Source organism: Drosophila bipectinata, chromosome 2R (genome assembly GCF_030179905.1).
Source record: "Drosophila bipectinata strain 14024-0381.07 chromosome 2R, DbipHiC1v2, whole genome shotgun sequence".
Taxonomy (NCBI): domain Eukaryota; kingdom Metazoa; phylum Arthropoda; class Insecta; order Diptera; family Drosophilidae; genus Drosophila; species Drosophila bipectinata.
Window position 1 is genome coordinate 24,396,288 of NC_091737.1, and position 19,809 is coordinate 24,416,096.

The 19,809-nt window shown below is 43.6% G+C and overlaps 3 protein-coding genes across 11 annotated transcripts in view; 1 reads left to right on the forward strand and 2 right to left on the reverse strand.

Moving 5' to 3' along the window:
• Positions 1 to 19,809, reverse strand: part of SLO2 (slowpoke 2) — an 89,449-nt gene that overhangs the window by 38,665 nt on the left and 30,975 nt on the right. The gene's annotated exons all lie outside the window — the stretch shown is intronic.
• Positions 937 to 2,244, forward strand: Gr47a (Gustatory receptor 47a). The gene is made up of 2 exons (XM_017231499.3): positions 937 to 1,863; positions 1,960 to 2,244. Exons 1-2 carry the CDS (start codon positions 937 to 939, stop codon positions 2,116 to 2,118), a joined length of 1,086 nt encoding a protein of 361 aa, XP_017086988.2. The 3' UTR covers positions 2,119 to 2,244.
• On the reverse strand, positions 15,583 to 17,314 carry Ir47a (Ionotropic receptor 47a). The gene is made up of 2 exons (XM_070279206.1): positions 15,653 to 17,314; positions 15,583 to 15,594 (listed from the first exon to the last, which is right to left on the reverse strand). Exons 1-2 carry the CDS (start codon positions 17,312 to 17,314, stop codon positions 15,583 to 15,585), a joined length of 1,674 nt encoding a protein of 557 aa, XP_070135307.1.

Genomic DNA, 19,809 nt, shown 5'->3' on the forward strand with positions numbered 1-19,809 from the left:
AGTCCTAAGCGAAATGCCAAAATAAACACTTGTCGCTGGTGAAACATGGAGTGGTTGAGGTGGTTCTTCCGTTTCGACCACAAAAGGGAATATTTTCCAGCTCAGCACGCGTTTAGGCGCTGGTGCGTGCCACATCGCTTGCCCCAAGCCCCCAACCCCGAAATACCAAAAGCCCGGAGACCATTAGCCATGTGAGTGCGAGAAACATAAAGAATTTTTATATATATAGCTATATTCTGCGGTGAGGGCGGCGGACAGACGGACGGCAGTCAGAGGGATGGCTCAATCTTTTCACGGTCCTGTCTCCTGGCGAGCTGCCTGGAATGACTTTTCCCTCCGCCCTGCTTTGTAATAAAAATGTAGACAATTTTTACGACACTGTACAGCGTACAACACAAGTGGACATTCCGCTTTTATTTCTTCATTAAAAAGCAGTATTGATTGCCCACCAGTTGGTGGGGCGGTGGGGGCGGCCCGCAGGACCTCTTCTATATCCATACTTTTATTATAGTTGGCACACACAAAGGGGCTTTGTCGGTGGCGTTATTGGGCTTTCTGCAGATCTGCCTGTATTTGATTTATCCGTATTGAAAATCACATCTTTTTCGTTTGGCTTTTCATATTTTAGTGCACTCCGGAGCAGGCTTAAAGGTAGCTTTGACGCTTCTAATAAAATGTGTATGTTGACATAAAGATTACCATTCAAATTGAAATTAAACCTTGATTTCATTTTCGTTAAGCCACGTTCGGAGAGTGATTACTGCTCGGTGCTTTGTTACCCAATGTCGGCCTAATGTGGAAGCAATTTTTCATCACCAGCTAACGACTCCCAGGAGCTCGATTAATAGCACCCTTTCTGGTAAATGATGGCCTAATTGGGCTGACCCAGAAGCCTATAAAATAGAGGCCAGGACATGCAGTCTATTAGTTTTCAAAATGCCTCTTCTTGGGGTGCATTACTACAGTTTCCTCACCTATCTGACCGGTCTAAACGGACTCAATACCTATTACTTTGTGGGTGAAAGCAATCGATTTAGGAATTCTACAAAACTAAAATTATACTGCTTTATGCATCACTTGCTCTGCGGCCTGGGCCTGGCTATCATGCTCAACTCCTCCTGGGGAAATGTTCGCATTTGTGTGACTCTCCTGACCATAGGGGCAACCTGCGTCTTTGCCATAAACAATTGCTGGGAAAAGACCCAAGGCATTCGGAAATTGGCCGAAGGATTAGTTCGATTGGAGACCAAGCACTTCGCAGGAAAACCAAGCGGCTTTGCCTTGAAGGTCCGATGCTACATGAAACAAGTGCTTGTAGTAGTTACCCTGGTAAGGGTAATCGTCTTCTATCCGCTCTACATTAAGAGGTTCATACGCCATTTCTTTATTCTGAATGTGGCCTGCTACTGGCTGCTCTACAACATGCTCTTGTCCGCCGTATTCGGTTTCTACTGCCTCGTTTGGCAAATATGTCGCAGCCAGAAACTGATAAACGATCGGATGACCAAACTTTTGACCAAGTCCAGGATAAGGAATCGTTCCAGTAAGATGAGAAGGTGCCTAAAACTCTATTCGAAGCTTCTGGGCCTGTGCAACAGCTTAAACTACGAGTTTGGCCACATTTCCATCTGTGTCCTGGCCTGCAAAAGCTGGTTTCAGATCACCTACGGCTACGAGATATTCATAATGATAGCAGCCCCCAGAGCCATCGACTTGAGCCTACCCCTGAGGATGTTTGTGGTGCTGACATATGTCCTGGACGCAGTTAATCTATACTTTGCCACCGATGTGGCCGAATTGTTCACCCGCCTGAGGGAGGACTCCTTGTGCATCCTGCGGGAAAGTAACCGTTTGGATCCTTTGGTAAGTTTTTGGTTTCTTTTCAAGAATTCCTCCTAAATTCTGTCTTAATTTAACAAACTATGTACCCTTCTAAACGACTTTTCTATTCCTATTCAGCTCTCCATGTTCACCTTGAAACTGGCTCTGCACCGAAAGCGGGTCGTCTTTCTAAACGCTGTTTCCTTTGACCGAAAGCTGACTCTCACCCTCATGGCCAAGACGTTGTTGTACACAGTCTGTTGGCTGCAAGGCGATTACAAGAAACTCGTGCACTAGATGGTCCCATTCAATAGCCACACAGTCCTGTCAAAAATCTAGACTTATTCACACGGCTTCTCCCTATTATGGAGAGCTTATTAAGGAACATACAAAGGGCCACGTTGGGAAGAGTTTGTCTGGACCATAAACCATAGAACATGCACAAATTGAACCAGCACATACGCTCACAAATATTTTTACAGCAAATATTGGCAAAACATATATATTTGATTTTAAACATCCAAATATAAAAACCACAAACCTGGGAGTTGTGTGCGATGATGGGATGTTGAATGAGGAATGGTTCAATTTCCATGGCGAGATTGAATTGAAAAACTGGGTTTCTAAAAATTAGAACGAAGTAATATACCCTTGCCCACAGTGATGGCTATATCTTCCCCAATTCTCATCCGATTCTCAAGCGGAGTACCTTAATCGATTTCTGGATCGATTCGCCACCATTCTGCATCAAAATCCTGAGAAAAAATATTTTTTAAATTTTTTGTCCATTTTTCGTGAGGGGATCCCTTGAAAATGTGGTTTTCCCCTATAGGGCCCACAGTGATGGCTATATCTTCCCCAATTCTCATCCGATTCTCAAGCGGAGTACCTTAAACGATTTCTGGACCGATTTGCCACCATTCAGCATCAAAATCCTGAGACAAAATATTTTTTAGATTTTTTGTCCATTTTTCGTGAGGGGATCCCTTGAAAATGTGGTTTTCCCCTATAGGGCCGACAGTGATGGCTATATCTTCCCCAATTCTCATCCGATTCTCAAGCGGAGTACCTTAAACGATTTCTAGATCGATTGGCCACCATTCTGCATCAAAATCCTGAGACAAAATATTTTTTACATTTTTTGTCCATTTTTCGTGAGGGGATCCCTTGAAAATGTGATTTTCCCCTATTGGGCCAACAGTGATGGCTATATCTTCCTCAATTCTCATCCGATTCTCAAGCGGAGTATCTTAATCGATTTCTAGATCGATTTGCCACCATTCTGCATCAAAACCCTGAGACAAAATATTTTTTACATTTTTTGTCCATTTTTCGTGAGGGGATCCCTTGAAAATGTGGTTTTCCCCTATAGGGCCGACAGTGATGGCTATATCTTCCCCAATTCTCATCCGATTCTCAAGCGGAGTACCTTAATCGATTTCTAGATCGATTTGCCACCATTCTGCATCAAAACCCTGAGACAAAATATTTTTTACATTTTTTGTCCATTTTTCGTGAGGGGATCCCTTGAAAATGTGGTTTTCCCCTATAGGGCCGACAGTGATGGCTATATCTTCCCCAATTCTCATCCGATTCTCAAGCGGAGTACCTTAAACGATTTCTAGATCGATTGGCCACCATTCTGCATCAAAATCCTGAGACAAAATATTTTTTACATTTTTTGTCCATTTTTCGTGAGGGGATCCCTTGAAAATGTGATTTTCCCCTATTGGGCCAACAGTGATGGCTATATCTTCCTCAATTCTCATCCGATTCTCAAGCGGAGTATCTTAATCGATTTCTAGATCGATTTGCCACCATTCTGCATCAAAACCCTGAGACAAAATATTTTTTACATTTTTTGTCCATTTTTCGTGAGGGGATCCCTTGAAAATGTGGTTTTCCCCTATAGGGCCGACAGTGATGGCTATATCTTCCCCAATTCTCATCCGATTCTCAAGCGGAGTACCTTAATCGATTTCTAGATCGATTTGCCACCATTCTGCATCAAAACCCTGAGACAAAATATTTTTTACATTTTTTGTCCATTTTTCGTGAGGGGATCCCTTGAAAATGTGGTTTTCCCCTATAGGGCCGACAGTGATGGCTATATCTTCCCCAATTCTCATCCGATTCTCAAGCGGAGTACCTTAAACGATTTCTAGATCGATTGGCCACCATTCTGCATCAAAATCCTGAGACGAAATATTTTTTCGATTTTTTGTCCATTTTTCTGAGGAGATACCGTGAAAATGGGGTTTTCCCCTATAGGGCCCACAGTGATGGCTATATCTTCCCCAATTCTCATCCGATTCTCAAGCGGAGTACCTTAATCGATTTCTAGATCGATTTGCCACAATTCTGCATCAAAATCCTGAGACAAAATATTTTTTACATTTTTTGTCCATTTTTCGTGAGGGGATCCCTTGAAAATGTGGTTTTCCCCTATAGGGCCCACAGTGATGGCTATATCTGCCCCAATTCTCATCCAATTCTCAAGCGGAGTACCTTAATCGATTTCTAGATCGATTTGCCACCATTCTGCATCAAAATCCCGAGACAAAATATTTTTTAAATTTTTTGTCCATTTTTCGTGAGGGGATCCCTTGAAATTGGGATTTTCCCCTATAGGGTCCACAATGATGGCTATATCTTCCCTAATTCTCATTCGATTCTATATCTATTCTATCTGATGGCTATATCTTTCCCAATCCTTCTAAGTCTGAAACATTTTCTTAGACTGAAACCCAGAAACCAGTCATCTACAGGGTATTTGTTGTCGCCATTTGACACCGACAATGGCCTCCCTGCTCCGACTGTTTGCTTGGGCGGAATTGTGTACATGTTTCCAAAGTAAATTTTAATTTGATTTGCCAAGGATAAAGGATGAATGCGGCTGGTGAGTGAGGTTGCAGGTTGCGGTGTGACAATTGTGGAGCAAATAAATATGAGAAATGAAAACCGAATGGGAGGATGGGCTGGGAGCGAAATCAAAGAATAAACAAAACTTACGTGTGGAAACCAATTAGCTAACTTGTAGTTACGAATTCTGGCTAAGCGGCTACTGATGTTGCTGTTGTGGCTGCTACTCGTTGATGCTTCGTTGTTGTTGTTGTCATTGTTGTTTCTGATGTTGCTGCTACAGCTGGGTACCGCTTGGTCTAGACCGCCGAGGTTGCTGCTGCTCATTGTTTAGGACTTACAGGAGATATATAGATACAGAATACCGTGCTAGGAACACATACACATGGACACAGATACACACAGGTGAGGACACAGTCGCATAAATGCATTTGCAAGGAACACTTATAGATCTACAAAAAAATATACACAACAGCAAGGAAAGCTCCCAGAAAGGATTGTTGATGTGTTGAGGTTTGGTCAGGCTTGGCTTGCTTTACCTGGAAATGGTGTTAGTGGTAGCAATAGTTCAAGTAGCAGTAATAGGACTTTCTTTTTCTCTAAATGCTTCTTCGTGGCTTAGGGTAAGTTTATACGTATAGCTTGAATATGGTCATGGCACAGTCTACAGATTACACGTTCAGTTACACTTTACACTTTATATATAGTATGTATATAATATATTACGAGAATTGACAGCAAAAATCGAGTTGGGTTTTGCCTCCTCCGGTTGACTTAGGTCTCTAGTTTAAAGCTTTTACCAAGTTTGTTCCATTCTGGTCATATGTACACTTATGCTATACTTCTTAGGTATATAAATTCTAGGTTTAGTTATCCGTATTCCTCTTCTTTTATCGCTCTGAAGGTAGCAGCTTGTTGGTCCGCTCAGTTGGATTAAGTATATGGTTTGTTGTGTCCTGATGTTTAATCAGTTGGTAAGGTTGCTTGGTCAGTTGTTGGTCTGTCAATACTTAAATATTTAAAGCTGGTTTACATGGACTCCGCCTGATGATATTTATTGTTTCGTCCTTGGTCCTTGGTCCTGCAGAAAGAGAAATGGATGCTGTTGGGAAGAAGGAGGAGGAAAGGACGAAAAAAAACTATCGACTCAAGTGTGCCCGTCGACTGCCTCGTCCCGGGAGAGACTGAAACATTTGCTTGCCAAACGAAATTATGGCCATGATATTTTGCAAATAATAAATGGAGGAGAAAAGGATGCGAAAAAGAGATGGCCAAGAAAAAGACATCGGCTCAAGTGGCCGCTGGTCCGGGTCCGGCTCTGGCTCTTGGTTTTTTGGTCCGGAACACCCGTCGAGCAAGGAGTCACCATCTCTGGGCCATTTCTTAAGTTCAAATGCGTGCCAGGCAGCAATTTTGCTGTCTTTTGTGCCACTTAGTCCCGGCCACTCGCCATTTGCACTTGTCTGTGGCTCTGGCTCTGGTTCTGGTTCTGGTTCTGCTTCCAATTTAATTCCCCAGGATTCTTATTAAATTTAATAGTTAAGTCCTGGCTGAAACCCTGCTGGTAGCGGCTGGTCGTTGATCCGATATGATACCCATGTATGATTATACATAAAATATTAATTAATAATTAGTTTATTTCCACCGAAATCCCAAACAGACTAATCTCCTACAAACGACCTGGGATACAGCTCCGCCTAAATATAGACACCATCCACCCACCTGACCAAAGAAAATCAATAATCACCCATACGCCCCGTGGGCCAGTGGGTTCTGGAAGGTTGAAAGAGGTGGAGGTAACAAAATTTCTTCGATTATTAGTTTTGTTGCAGTTGCAAGTGACAAAACGCGACATAAAGTCACCTCGCACACATGCAACATGAGACTTGGCGTTGTCCCCACTTCCGAAATTGAATTTATGACCCACAGCCACCCACTCGTAACAGCTGCTGCCTCGACAGTTTACACATTTCGTATACGAGAAACTTTTCGGCTGAAGTAACTATCCACCTCCGCCCCAGCACTCCCCTAAAAAAACCAAACCAAAAACCATGCCAAGGAACTTTTCACATCAGCCCTGAGCGTATAAGTTTATCTCGGGGCTTTGGCTCTTCGCATCAGGCAGCTATCTACGATTTTTTATGCCAAAAGTTCAAAGCAATTTTTAAAGATCAAAATGCCAAACGGAGACAAGGGCTAAGGACATGCAACCGAAGGATGCTCGAGTGGATACTCGGTTGGAAGCCGCCAGGGAGCACTGGACCAATACCAATGCCGTTGGCGAGAAACCACAGAGAAATCATTTCATTTCAATTTATTTTTCGATTCCCATTGTTTTCACTTGTAGTTAGTAAACATTTTTGTTGTCCCTCCTAGCCTTAAATCGGATTTTCTTCGATTTTGTCTTGCCGTGTTGGCATTTTCACACCATTCGGCCTTTGAATTGGTTATTTTCGAACAGAGGACCCAAATTACACAACATTATTTTTCCAAATTACTGGTATTTGTCCACATGGCATCCGAGGTTTCTCGATGTGTGGCTGTGAGTAATTACAGTCTGGATTTCTTTTTCAAAAAGTTGTAAGGAAATAAGTAAATCAAAAATTCCATTGAAGCATTTCTAATTGGATCAATGGCAGTGTGGATTATATTGCAAAGTTTTTGGCTTCAAATTCAATTATAATTTGGAGGAGCCCTGCTTAAAGCAAGTTTCCCGCGAACAAATCCCAGAGCTTACTTGGCTTTTGGGTCATAAATTGTGACACTATTTTCAGGAAAGCAAAAAACTTAAGCCCATTAATCACAAGCCTGTGGCCTCTTGACACAAAATGGCGCAGATACCGGAGGGATCTCAGCTCTCAGGAGGTATAGCACGAAATGTGCTCTTTAATTAGTTTAATTTTTAAAAATTAAAACCACAATAGCCATAAATACACAAACGCGTTCTCGCCACTTTCAAGCTGTGGGGCAATTATGAGAAATCTTGCCAAAGTGAAAACTATACTGCGTGGGTGTTTGTCAGCGGAAATTTATGCTCCAGGGTCAGGACCTCTCGGTGGCCGAAAAGGAATGGCAACGTGAAAAGGAGAATGGGCGCCACTTACTTTAATTGCTGGCACGTTGCCGGGCTCCTGTCCTCTCCGCCTGTGGCCCAAATACACAAAGGAGCTGCTCTGCGGCTTTGCGTGTAATTAAAGCACCGAGCCATGCCACACGCCACACTGCATCCCCTGCAACAATGCGTCGTCTGGTGTGGCAAGTTTAGTGCTTGCATTTTTCTCTGGCATTTCACGCCTTTGGTTACCAAGTTTTCGGCACTCAATTGAGCACATTAACTGACAGAACGAGGCCCCGAAAAAAAGACGTTATTGGTTGCCCTTTCGGGCCTTTCCCTTTCATCCGTCCAGCCATCCTTTCAGCTGCTACGTGATTCATAATTGGCCAGAACCAGCACCGGACCAGAGTGCAGGCTTCAGTTTAGTTACTTTTATGTCAGTTTCCCCCACCGTACGGGCGTGGTAAATGGAAAGCTTATGAATGTTTAAACAACTTTCAATTGCGAGCGAAAAGTTTTCAATTTTCGTCGTAACTTTTTCTCGCTTGCCATGGCAATGCATTAACCAACTTTAATTAATATACTATAGTACATAGTATGTTCGGGCGGGGTGGCACAGGAATATCGATACTATTGCCAGCTTGTCGGAAAGTTTTCACTTAAATGGATCCCCGGGCGCAACAAGTTTTTCGATTGTTCTACATCAGCGCCCACGTGACGTATACGCAACTTTTGTTGCGACCTTCTGGGGGAAGGGATGAGTTGTCTAATTTAAATACAGAATTTCAGCTTAACTGCATAAGAACTCTATGGCCAATGGAATCCCAAGTGGTTTACGATTACAGATGACTGTCTAACCCAAATACTTTGACGGCGGCACTTGGCTGCTACATCGTGTGCACACTTTGCATACGTTTGTCAAATCCAATCGAAACCCATTTCGCCAGGACATTGCCAGCAACGAATCCTGCTGAAATTCAAGACTCCTCCGGAATATCTAACGAATCGAACCGAAACAGTGCAGAGGCAACCAGCTGTATGTCCTGGCTGCAGCTCGGCGATTAGCAAACAAGATGGTGTGGAGCAAAGTGCGACTTGTTCCCCCAAAATAGGGTACGGATGGGTGGTGATACATAGGGGGGGAATGGCTCACATAAAAATGCAATGCGTTGCCTGGCAACGGTAAAAATGTGTCACTGGAGATGCAGGGATATGAGTACACTGAGCGAAAAATGACTTAATCGAACACGAGGGTCGGCTATAGATGGGCTTTTTAAAGAGGTCTTTTATGAAAGTATTTTATTCACAAGTATTCACTATGGCTTCTTTTAGCGGATTATTTATTAATATATGAAACCGTGTTAACTAGTATAAAATATCTCCCAGTGTATAAATGCTTGGGAGGGAAAAAGGGCACTGCCACAGCCCAGGGAGCACCGTCGCAACGTTAGTTGGGAAAACGCAAAATGACTTTAAATTGAGAAATCGCTTTGAGGGCCCTCCCTTCGGTTCGTTGTCGCTACGTGCCACTTGAATGGTCCTCTTAGGGCACCGAGAGGCGGCAGGGGGGGGATCAAAATGAAGTTATGCAGTATTTTCATTGATTTCCTCGGAACAGGCCAATGAAGGGGGCAGCCCAGAGACACCGAGAGAAAAGTGTTGTCAAAGTCGATCAGGTACTTACGGAAATTAAAGGAGTCGTGCGGGGAGATGGGTTCTGGGACTACTCGACACCTGCAACATGAGGCCTGAGCTCCAGGCACGCTGTCTAGTTGACGTACTTGATGCTCTTGACATCGCTGGCGCAAATGAGTTGGCTAATGTGACAGGCAGCGAAGGCCAAAATGTTTGGACAAAAGCCCAAAAGTGTGAGGAGTGTGTGTGAGTGGCCCTGACAGGTATGTATGAGCGGGTTTTATGGCTGATTTGGTTGCTGGCAAATGCATTCGTGCCCCACAACACATCAGCAGCAAATGCGACCTCTCTACATTACTCATACGCCCCACACGCCCCATAAACAATTTAAAGGCGCACATTAAAGACCTCCGCGACCTGCGCCCGTAAAACCATTCAGTTCATTAAATATTGAACACGAATTTATGACCGACTGGAACATATACACAAAAAGAGAAAGAGATAGAGAAGGATAGTTAGAAAGAGAGGGAAAGTGAATTGCAATTTGAATGTTGTCCTTTGAATTCATTGAGTTCTCCTATTCCCTTGTGAAAACCGGAAAAAATATGCTTCGCCCGCTCATTATTATTTCGAAAATTTGAATTTTCTGGCATGCATAAAAAATGAACTGGAAGAGAGGCAGATCTCCTCCGTAAGGCAGTTTATTAATAAAATATTTATATGCCCGGGATGCTTCACACTCGACCCTTCCCTAGGCGAATTCAGAGAAAGCGCCAAACTCAATAAGCGGCAAATGAAATTCCCCTTCAGGTTAGAGCCAACAATCTTTTTGGCCGTAATAAATTCAATTTATTTTAGCCATCTCTCAGTACAGCCCAGAGGTTTTGTTGGCTTTTTTGTCTGCCTGTCTGCGATGGCGATATGAAACACTCACAATTAATATTAATTTGCACTCGGCTCGCTACATTTAATGCAAAAGTTTTGTGCACGTCAGTCCGGATCAGGCCCGGATAGAGAAAGTGGGAAAGTCGGCCACATAATTGTCACTTAAAAGCTTTCGCATGCTTTCCCCAGCTCTTTATTATTTATCTTTGTTTTCTGTCTCAATTATCCTGCTGTCAGTTAGTGTTATCGCGGAAGAGCCTCAATATGTGGGAAGGCCGATATAAAGTGGCTTTAGAACTGGTAGGTGGACGAATTTTAGTTGGAAAGTATGTCGAATCATGGGGAATTGTACCCAGCCAATCAATTGATTTGTAAGAGATTAAAATAGGTCAATAAAATCACCTACAAACAGACGTTCAAAGTAAGTTTAAAAGAGAACCACGTGGTTATTAAATTCCTCACTTTCTAAGAGTGGAAAAAACCTTAAGCAGGGCCTGTACTTTATATACCTCCCCCCCATTAACAAACATTTCCAATTATAACCAACTTCCAACCTAGAAACTCTCCATTTGGTAACTAAGCGCCTGATTTCCCGCTCGACTGCAGTCTGAAGTGAAAACTCAAAGTTCCAAAGCCAAAATTAATAATTAACTACGTAGGGGGGTGTGGCTGGAGGAGTGGAAGCCCGCTCAGCCAGATGTGGCTAACACAGAACGTGGTCAGAAGCAGCTGGCAGGTAGGCCACAAAATGCCTTTTCCTTGTAAATTATAATTGTTATTAATTCTTGCCAATTTGCATGATGATTCTGCTAGCACTGCTCCTGTGGCTGTTGCTCCTGCTGATGATGATGATCAATGAATTACGGCACTGGGTCGTGGAAGCCTTCTTGGGTTGATTAAAAACTGTCCAGGCGACAAAATCGATGATGGAATTAAGTAAACAATCAATTTGCGCCAGCCAGCCAGGCTAGAATGAATGAATGAATGAGTTCCGTCTTAGTCCTGGCAGTTGCCTTAGTTGCCAAGCAAACACTAGCCCCTGGCCCTCCTGGTCCTGCCCCTAAATGCCACCCCATGGTGTTGGTATTTACGGCTATAATGAAAGTTGTTGTTTCTGGTTTCTGTTCGACAATCCTGCGTCCTGCGTCCTCCTGCGCCCTTTGTTTGAGACTGGAAAAGGTAATTCATTGGCTCGATATTGTTGTCCTGCTGTTTCTGCTAATAAAACATGCCCCAAACACTGCGAGAAATTGCCGACTATTATTGCCAGAGGTTGACATGCAAAATTAATAGTTTTAAAGGGGATTTCCTCGAGTGTAGAGCTCCCTGTTTGCACAGCCTGTTGCTGTTAATACAATAAAATGGCAACCTCATCGCACTTAGCGAGGCCCGAAATATGGTCTGGTCCTTTTCGTCCTGTTCGTCGATGGGGTCCTCCTTTATTGGCAATTGTCAACAGTCATTATGTGGCCCAAAAGTTTACCATTCCGTCTAAATATAAAATGCCATCGGTGCACGTGTCAAGAAAATGTTGGGGCGGAGAATAGTTGGCCATAAATTTGCTGGAAACTTCGGATGAATAAATGATGACCCAACAGGTGTTGGAGTATTTCCTTCAAAAATTCTAAAAGAATAAGCTCCTGGTAGTCCTGGCAGTGCGTTTCACTGCATAAATAATGCCGATTCTTTGCCGACTTAAGCAAATTGGATTTCTACAATTAAAATCTGCCTTCTTAGTCGGCTAAAGACCGTGCGATTCGCGACAGGCTCCTAATTATTCATGCATAAATTACAAAAATAAATTGTTGACACAGAACCAGAGTAGGAGTGCCTGCCGCAGGACTCGTCCTGTGTCCTGTGTCTTCTTCGGCAACATGTTGCTCAGAGCAGTTAAGCCAAATTTGGGTTGGAACAAGCTGCTAAGACGGCTCAAGAATGTTCTTGAGGTCGTGTAAATAAATTAAGCGGCTTAGGATTCCATGTATGCCTGGCTCGACGTCCTGACTCCTCGTCCTGACTTGGCTTGTTGTTTGTCGTTTGTCGCGCTTTTTGTAATTAAAACACTCGAGGCACACAGCATTTGAAAGGCGTTTCGGTGTGTATTCCTAATGGAGTCATTTGTTATGCTAAGAAGGACTTTGCACGAACCACTTTGCCAGAGAAAAGTAGTGCTTGCTTGTTATGATTATGAACTTTATGCCACTTTCGCAGCAATTAATTTTATAATAGTTTTCCAACTACTTTCCAACTCTCTCCTGGCAGCGTAATCCAACCAATTTAAATAATTTAAATAGCATTTTCAGTCTCACAAACCGAGTCCTTCTTAAATTAAAGTGTTGTGTCCTCCCAGAGGAAGTGCAAGTGCCGCCGCCGGATGGAGCTCTCTGCGTTCTGGCGTTCTGCATAAATTATGCACTTGCTGGTGTTGTTGGATCGCATATCGATGGCATTTTTAATTGAAATACCACGGCTCCAAAAACACAACCACAGAGCCTCGAAAAGTAAAAAAAATGAAGACCGTAAAAACGGCCTGAAATTTAATTAAATCAATGTGTTGATTTAATTGAAATGCAGTGTCAGTGGCAGTGTCCATCTTAATACGCCTGGCCGGGCAAAGTAATTAATTTACATGATAATGCTTCTTTCTCAAAGTTTTCCCTTCAAAGTTGTAGCTTGAACTTTGATCCATAATTCCTGGAGATTTTTGTGTCCTCCTAAATGTCAGACCTCCTAATTTAAACTCTTTTAGAAAATATTGAAAGTATAGTGTCTTTGGAAGCCCTCACTCTAAGAACTCCTAGACCCCATCTAGTATTTTATTTTATCCGATTCGGTGAAAGCCATCAATTTGAAAGCCAGACCATGTAATTCTAAAATATGAACCGACTCTCCGTTGACAGACTGTCCATCAAACAGAGCCACGTCTCCTGTCTCTAGCGATGCAATATGTCGAAATGTTTGTTTGTTTATGGGTTGTTGTTTGTTTGTTTGTTGCATCAAGATGGAACAACAACAAGAGACACGCTGGCTGGCAAATAGGGAGTGTCACAGCTCCCCAGCACCACCCCGGCCAGCCCACTTGCCAACTATCTGTGATTGTCATGCACTTAGCCAGGCCTGACACCAGCCGACTCGTCGTTTCCATTTCATTCCTTTCCAGTGCATATCCTGTCAGCTGTAAATTTACGATTTTCTGGCAGCAGGAGGCAGGAGGCAGCAGGGATGTCCTGGAGGTAATAAAAAAATGTTGATTCAACGTTAAGCCGCTAGAAGAATTTCAATTGCAGTCTTCAGCTGGATAATTGATGAGAAGTGAACCAGCTTGGCTCTTAAAGCTTTCCATGAAATGTCTGCAAGTCATTTCGCTTTATTTCTCGCCTTTCACTCTCTCCGCTTATAAAGGATTTTTTTCCTCTATATCCTAGCGAGTGGGCGTGGCTGAGAGGCGGTGGCAGAGCAAGGCAAATATTTGTACTTAAACGGAAGTTTTTGCCCAACTCGCTGCCAGAAGAGCAGTTTGCCGAGCGGCAGGCCCCGAGGTTCTTTGCTTTTCACACTTTGCCTGTACAGGCCCCATCCGCTAGAAACACCAACACCCACCCACTTTTGCCAAGTTTTAGGTTTACATACTTACACTTGCACAAGGGAATGGGTATTTAGAAATTTCGAATTTCTAGAGAATTAAACGGAAAAAGGTATAGATTTCAAAGTCTGTTAAATAATTCATAATTTTATTATCCTTTAAAGTCTATGATCCTTCCTATCCTTAACCTGATACTAATATTTAAATTTCCAGTGCATTGGACTGCAAATGAGTTTTCGGTTGGCTGCCTGGCTGTCGGCTTTAATAAGGTTAAGTGACCCATCCTATCCCATCCCGACCCAACCCAACCTGACTTGCTGCTGAGCTGGCATATTTTGACAGCAAATTGACCAACAAACCCGCATTCCCGAAGCATATGATTTCCATTTAGTGGGCCAAATTATTATGGATTGTCAGTGCAATTAGCTTTGACTTTAATGGAATGCAGCCAATGAGGGATGCAATTCCCGGGCCGGCAGAAAAAAGCTTGTTTAGCGCAAATATATGAATATAAATCAGGAATGATTGCCATGTGTGGTTGAGTGCATTTCATAACCTTTAACCCGAGCCTTTCAGCACTCGGGTCGGTTCTGTCTTTCTGAATGAAAATTGACATGCGAGGCGTCCATTTCCAGCGCCTTCCCTAGGGACTCGCACACCCACACCTTCCAATCAAAGGCACACCCACTCTGTAACACATCCACAACGTCAATCAGCAAATAACAATCTGACAAATGCAAATACCAGAAATTCAAATTGTATGCGATATAAATAATTCACGGAAAACGCAAAACGAAGTTGTTCGTTCATACACGTGAAAAGTTATGCTTTTCTACTCCCACAAACCGAACCAAAAAAAAAGGACTCTTTTCCGCTCTCTGTTACAATTTAAATTTTAATTAAATGATAAAACAGCAAACGGAGCAATCAGCTTGTCGAAGCGTAACTCTGGGAGAGGGATTTCGCCTCCTTTTTTTTTATTCCCTGGCATCGGTGTTGGCCTCGTTAAGTCGACGCCACAATCCCAAGGCATAAAAGGCATGGCGTAAGTTGAGAACTTAAACCCCTTCTGTAGGTGACGCATCCGCCCTGTGGGCCCATGTGCCAGTGTGTCACCTTTGTATTGTTTTTCCTTTGCCCAATTTTTTTCCCCTTTTTTTTATTGCCTGTTTACTGACGTCAATCGATTGATTTTGGAGTGTTGTCGTTGTCGATCCATGCTTTCCCTAATTGCCAGAGACCTCCAACTATCCAACTACCAACTAGTCCAAACGCCCGACTCATCAATCTCATCAATAGACTGGATACCTTCTGGCTCAAAGTACACATTTATTATGCAATAATTAATTGTCGCCCCCGAAATCCGGTCAAGGTTAGGCCATCGAGTCGGTGCCCACATGTCGGCATTATGTTTGGTTCCCATTCCCCAACGCTGTCACGACTTCTTGGCTGGCTGTCCCTCATTTTCTATCATAAATGCCTGGCATATCGTCACATATATCATTCGAGTTCTGTTTATGACCGAGGTTTTTTATTGTCATTGATGAGAGAACCGAGATACAGACAAAGGGTCAAAGGAACAAAGACGGCTTGCCTTGAACTCTTGGTGGGAACATTTATTAAAGTCATTAGGCGGTGCAATTAGGGTAAAATATACAATAATTAATTGACAAACATACTTTACGTTGGATTCACTTCTTCAACCAATTGATTATTATTTCCACAACAAAAACGCAAATGCTCACACTCCATCCTACGAACAATAAACCCCACAAAGCTATAAAGTCCCGGGGCTGCAGAGTATTACCAACTCGTTTATGATCCTTCCTTTGAAGTTTTAGACTCGAAACATGCTGGTGTATGGCCTTCAGTAGCCAGTGAGACATGAGACCAGTATCCCAGGCATTTAGCGAAAACCTTCGAATGGATCGCGAGAAAATGGAGTTCCTGGGCAGACAAAAGATATAGGTAAGACCGCCCAAAATTTGCAGATCTGGTGACTTGCAGAGAGCCTTCTTGGGCACGTTTTCCTGCATGAGAGTGAAGGGATCCTCCTGGTAGGAGAATATCAAATAGGCGTAGTTGGCGTTCAACGTGCTTAACAGCTCCATTTGCCTAGTACTGCTCACTATTAGGGCTTTTGGCAATTTCCTGGCCAGAAAATCCATATTCACATGCTTTTCGATCATCTGATAGGTGAGTCTGTTGAATAGAACTGGTGTTTTGCTCTCGATTAGCTCCTGGAAGTTGACGACGTGCCGGTACTGGGGATTCAGGGTGAGAAGGGTGCTTAATTGTGCTCCTAGAATGCAATAGGCCAGCATTCCTGTTGCACTCATGGCCGTCAGTAGTTGCCCCTTCACGGATCTGAACCGATTCCCTTCAGGGACCGACATGTTTAGGATGCTTAGCAGCACCTTCAGGTTAACAATCATTCTGAAGAATCGAAAACGGCGGTGCTTGCGCTGGATCCAGTGGCTGAAAGCTATAAAAATAAATTCAAGAACGCTGCAAGAGATATAGAAGAGGAAAAAGAAAGCAATGCGCTCCTTTCCACAATTCATTTGGAACAATTCGTATAGAGCCAACTCCTCTCCACAAGGAACTGCGATGGCCAGGCTCGACCATCCCAGAGAAGCATAGATCCGGCTCTCATTGGAATGCCTGAAGTTGTAGAATTGTCCAGTCATCGGTATGTCCAGTTGCCCCTGCAGGGTTATATCCAGTAGCTCTATCTGGGGAATGGCTCTCCTGCCATTCACGGTCTTCAGAATTTCCAACGAAATGTTGTATTGGGTGGCAAAATTCCGAATAACATCGTATATATAGCCGGCATGGGATCTCTTGCCAGTGAGGGGATCTGTGCGAATGAAGCTTCTTGGGGGCACAAAATCGGGAAAACTTCGAAGTTTTTTTCCCATAAAATTCCATGGCATTTCGCAGAAGATTTTATTATTTTTACCTGGATTTTCTACAAGCTTCAGGAATGGCTTTGGAAAAGGTTGTAGGCGATATATCCTTGAAGCACTGTGTACCACGGCAACTCTCACAAAGTTGAACTCAGCTGACTTTTCCTCTATGACTCTGAGAAGTGATTCATATTTTGGGATCGACAACCAGACAATTATCCTGGTATTCCTTAAATGATTCAGGTTTTCCGCCAGAGCATCTAGCAAAATGGCGTCCTCCAGACAATCAATGTAAACCAACGAAAGAATATGTTTTATGTAGTGATTCACCATATAAATAGTGTGATTCTCGTCAAGGCGAATCGTTGGCCAAGCGAAGGGATAGTGCTTCTCCAGAATATCGAGCTGGGACTCCCTCTTCGGAGCCCTTCTTTGCAAAAGCAGGAGGGTGGAAAAGGATCGTGTTTGGTTCACCGATTGAAGGAAATCGCTGATATATCCATGATGCTCCAGGGAGGCCACTGCCCCAACGAGGAGGACCAGAAATAGAGTGACTTTTCTCATGGCTTTGCGAGTTTTAAAAGGCAACTGATGTGGCTGTGAGGCTCTGGTTTAGTTTTAAAGTCATATCCGCGCATCTCCTCCACTAATGCCTCGCAAATCTAACCTTCCATCTAAAGTGCTCTGCACGTATGGAAAGGCAAACCCGCAATCAAATTTACCATTCCACACTGGCATTACGTATACGCACTGAAAGCCGCGAAATGCGTTTTCATATTTAAATTAGTATGAATATTAAATTGAAATTACTTTCGCTATGGCACCATCGCCATCGCTGGCAGCCACCAGGTTGCTTTATATTTAATTAAAGGCATCGCACAATGTCCCCATCACAGCCGCCGTTCGCGGAAAGTTTCTGAACACATGTTTATGTCCTGCTGCCCCTACGGTTAGTCCTTTCATTTGGGTTTCGGGTTTGGCTTTGGGGTTTGGGTTACTCCGCTCTCCACTCTCCACTCCACGCTCCATAAAACCCACTCGAGCTGAGCCCTTCAACGACATAATTTACAAAGCGCTTTGGCAGCTGTCTACCTCTGTCTCCTCATGTCGCCTCCTGTCTGCAGGCTTCAGTCTCCTCGCTCCTGTATAGTGTCTACTGTCTTCTATCGCCTTACCGACACTTCCGGCTCTGCACTGCACTGTTCCCCTCCTCCCAGCTTGGTTATTCCAGTGCCTCGATGCCCTGTTATCGTTGTCACTGTCAGTTTGTGTGTGGCAGGGTAGAGGAGGGCAGGTCCTAGAAGCGGAGGAAGTGGAGCATTTCAAGCGCATTTAATGCGCATAATGTCAAATGCAACAAAGCAACAAAAACAACAGGCCCCCACTCCACGCCATCCCCTCGAAAACCACCAAAACAGTGGAAGGATATGAGGGGCTGGGGTTCGGTTTTGTCAAAAGGGCAAACGTTTGAATTTTAAGCAGGCTTAACCGGGAGATTGAATTAAATTCCTTCATCAGATTAGAATAAGTTTTGCGGTTAATTAAAGTAGCAGGGGTGCTTCAAAAGGATACATCTTTAGAAACCTTAAAGCAACCACATTATTTCTAATCTTATGTGATAATCCGTTTAGTATTCCATATCAAAGGAGTCTATCTAATGAGCTGGCTATAAAATGTGTTACCCAGTACCCGGAAAACTCTTCTCCCCCAATGGTTTCCAGCAATCGCGAGCCATTCCAGCCACAGCCATCGCTTTGAAGATACTTTGGACGAGCGCGACCAAGCCCCAAAAATAAATACTTGCCCGCGAAGGATACCGGGGGCCCCAAACTACACTCCGCATAGGAACAGATAAACTTTTATTGATATAAAAAATTACCCACGTAGAGCAAACAAAAAACAAGGGAATTGCTAAAGAAAACAATTGCCACGGAAAGCGGAAAACGGATGCGGCTACGGATACGGATACGGATGCGCTGGATTCACTTTCGATTGCACACTTGAGTCGACATGGCTGGCATTTTCAGGTGGATTGGAATACGTACCTTTGGCATATCCTGCAGGATACCTGTGGTGGTGTGGTGTGGTGTGGAGGGTTATGCGAGGCTGTTGTTTCGGTGTTTATGATTTTCGGTTCTGGGTGTGGAGGTTACGGGTTTTTTCCTTAGGCCGACAACGAGGCCCCGAGGACAGTGGAGTGCGCGAGCGCGGCATTGGCAATAAATTCTTGGCGAAACTTTCGGCAACTTGGGCCTTGATTGGGGTTCTCCTTTTTTGCGCCGGTGACTTGGTGTGTCCACGGGATAAAATACGGCTTACGGGTCAACTGGCTGGTCACACTGAGCGCCACTCACACACTCGCACCGAATACGCACACTACTTGCGTCTCCGGCTGCTGTCAGCCTTATTTATTTATGCATTCGCACAGGCACCGGCACCGGATCAGGCACTGGCACTGGCACACCCCCTCCACTGACTGTAGACAGCCACAAATTCGCACGGAAATTTTATTGCCACTTATATCATTCGGTGTGAAATTAAATATTTAACTCCAGCTTGATAATTTATTATTCTCGTTTTATTGATTTATGTGTGTGTTATTTCGGCTGTATAAAAAACCAACTACAAACTACAGTACTTTCCATTCAAGATTTATGGTTGCAAGGTCGTTAAAGCTAAAAATCTTTCCCTATTTCAGTTTTTATCTTTAAATATTCTATTAAATTTTATGCTAAACCTTAGACTAAGTCTAGAAACTCATTTTTTTCACTTTGCACAGTCGATTGATTCAATTTTAATTAGCACTTTAGCCATTTCCGGTACAAAAATCTCGCGTTTTGGAAAATGTCACCGACACGAACGAAATATGAACGAAACTCACGACCCCACACGCACGAGCACACACTCAGAGTCATACACACACACACACACAGGCCCACTGTGTGGGGGAGCGAGGGGAAAATCTTCTAAAAGAAAACTCTGGCTTCGCTGACTGGAGCTGGTGAGCTGGTGAGCGTTCGAAGGAAATCACATGTTTCATGTGCAAGGTATAAAAACAA

Coding starts and splice junctions, on each gene's coding strand:
- Gr47a (XM_017231499.3), top strand. CDS start 937: ATGCCTCTTCTTGGGGTGCATTACTACAGTTTCCTCACCTATCTGACC. Junction 1,864..1,959: donor GTAACCGTTTGGATCCTTTG/GTAAGTTTTTGG, acceptor ATTCCTATTCAG/CTCTCCATGTTCACCTTGAA.
- Ir47a (XM_070279206.1), bottom strand. CDS start 17,314: ATGAGAAAAGTCACTCTATTTCTGGTCCTCCTCGTTGGGGCAGTGGCC.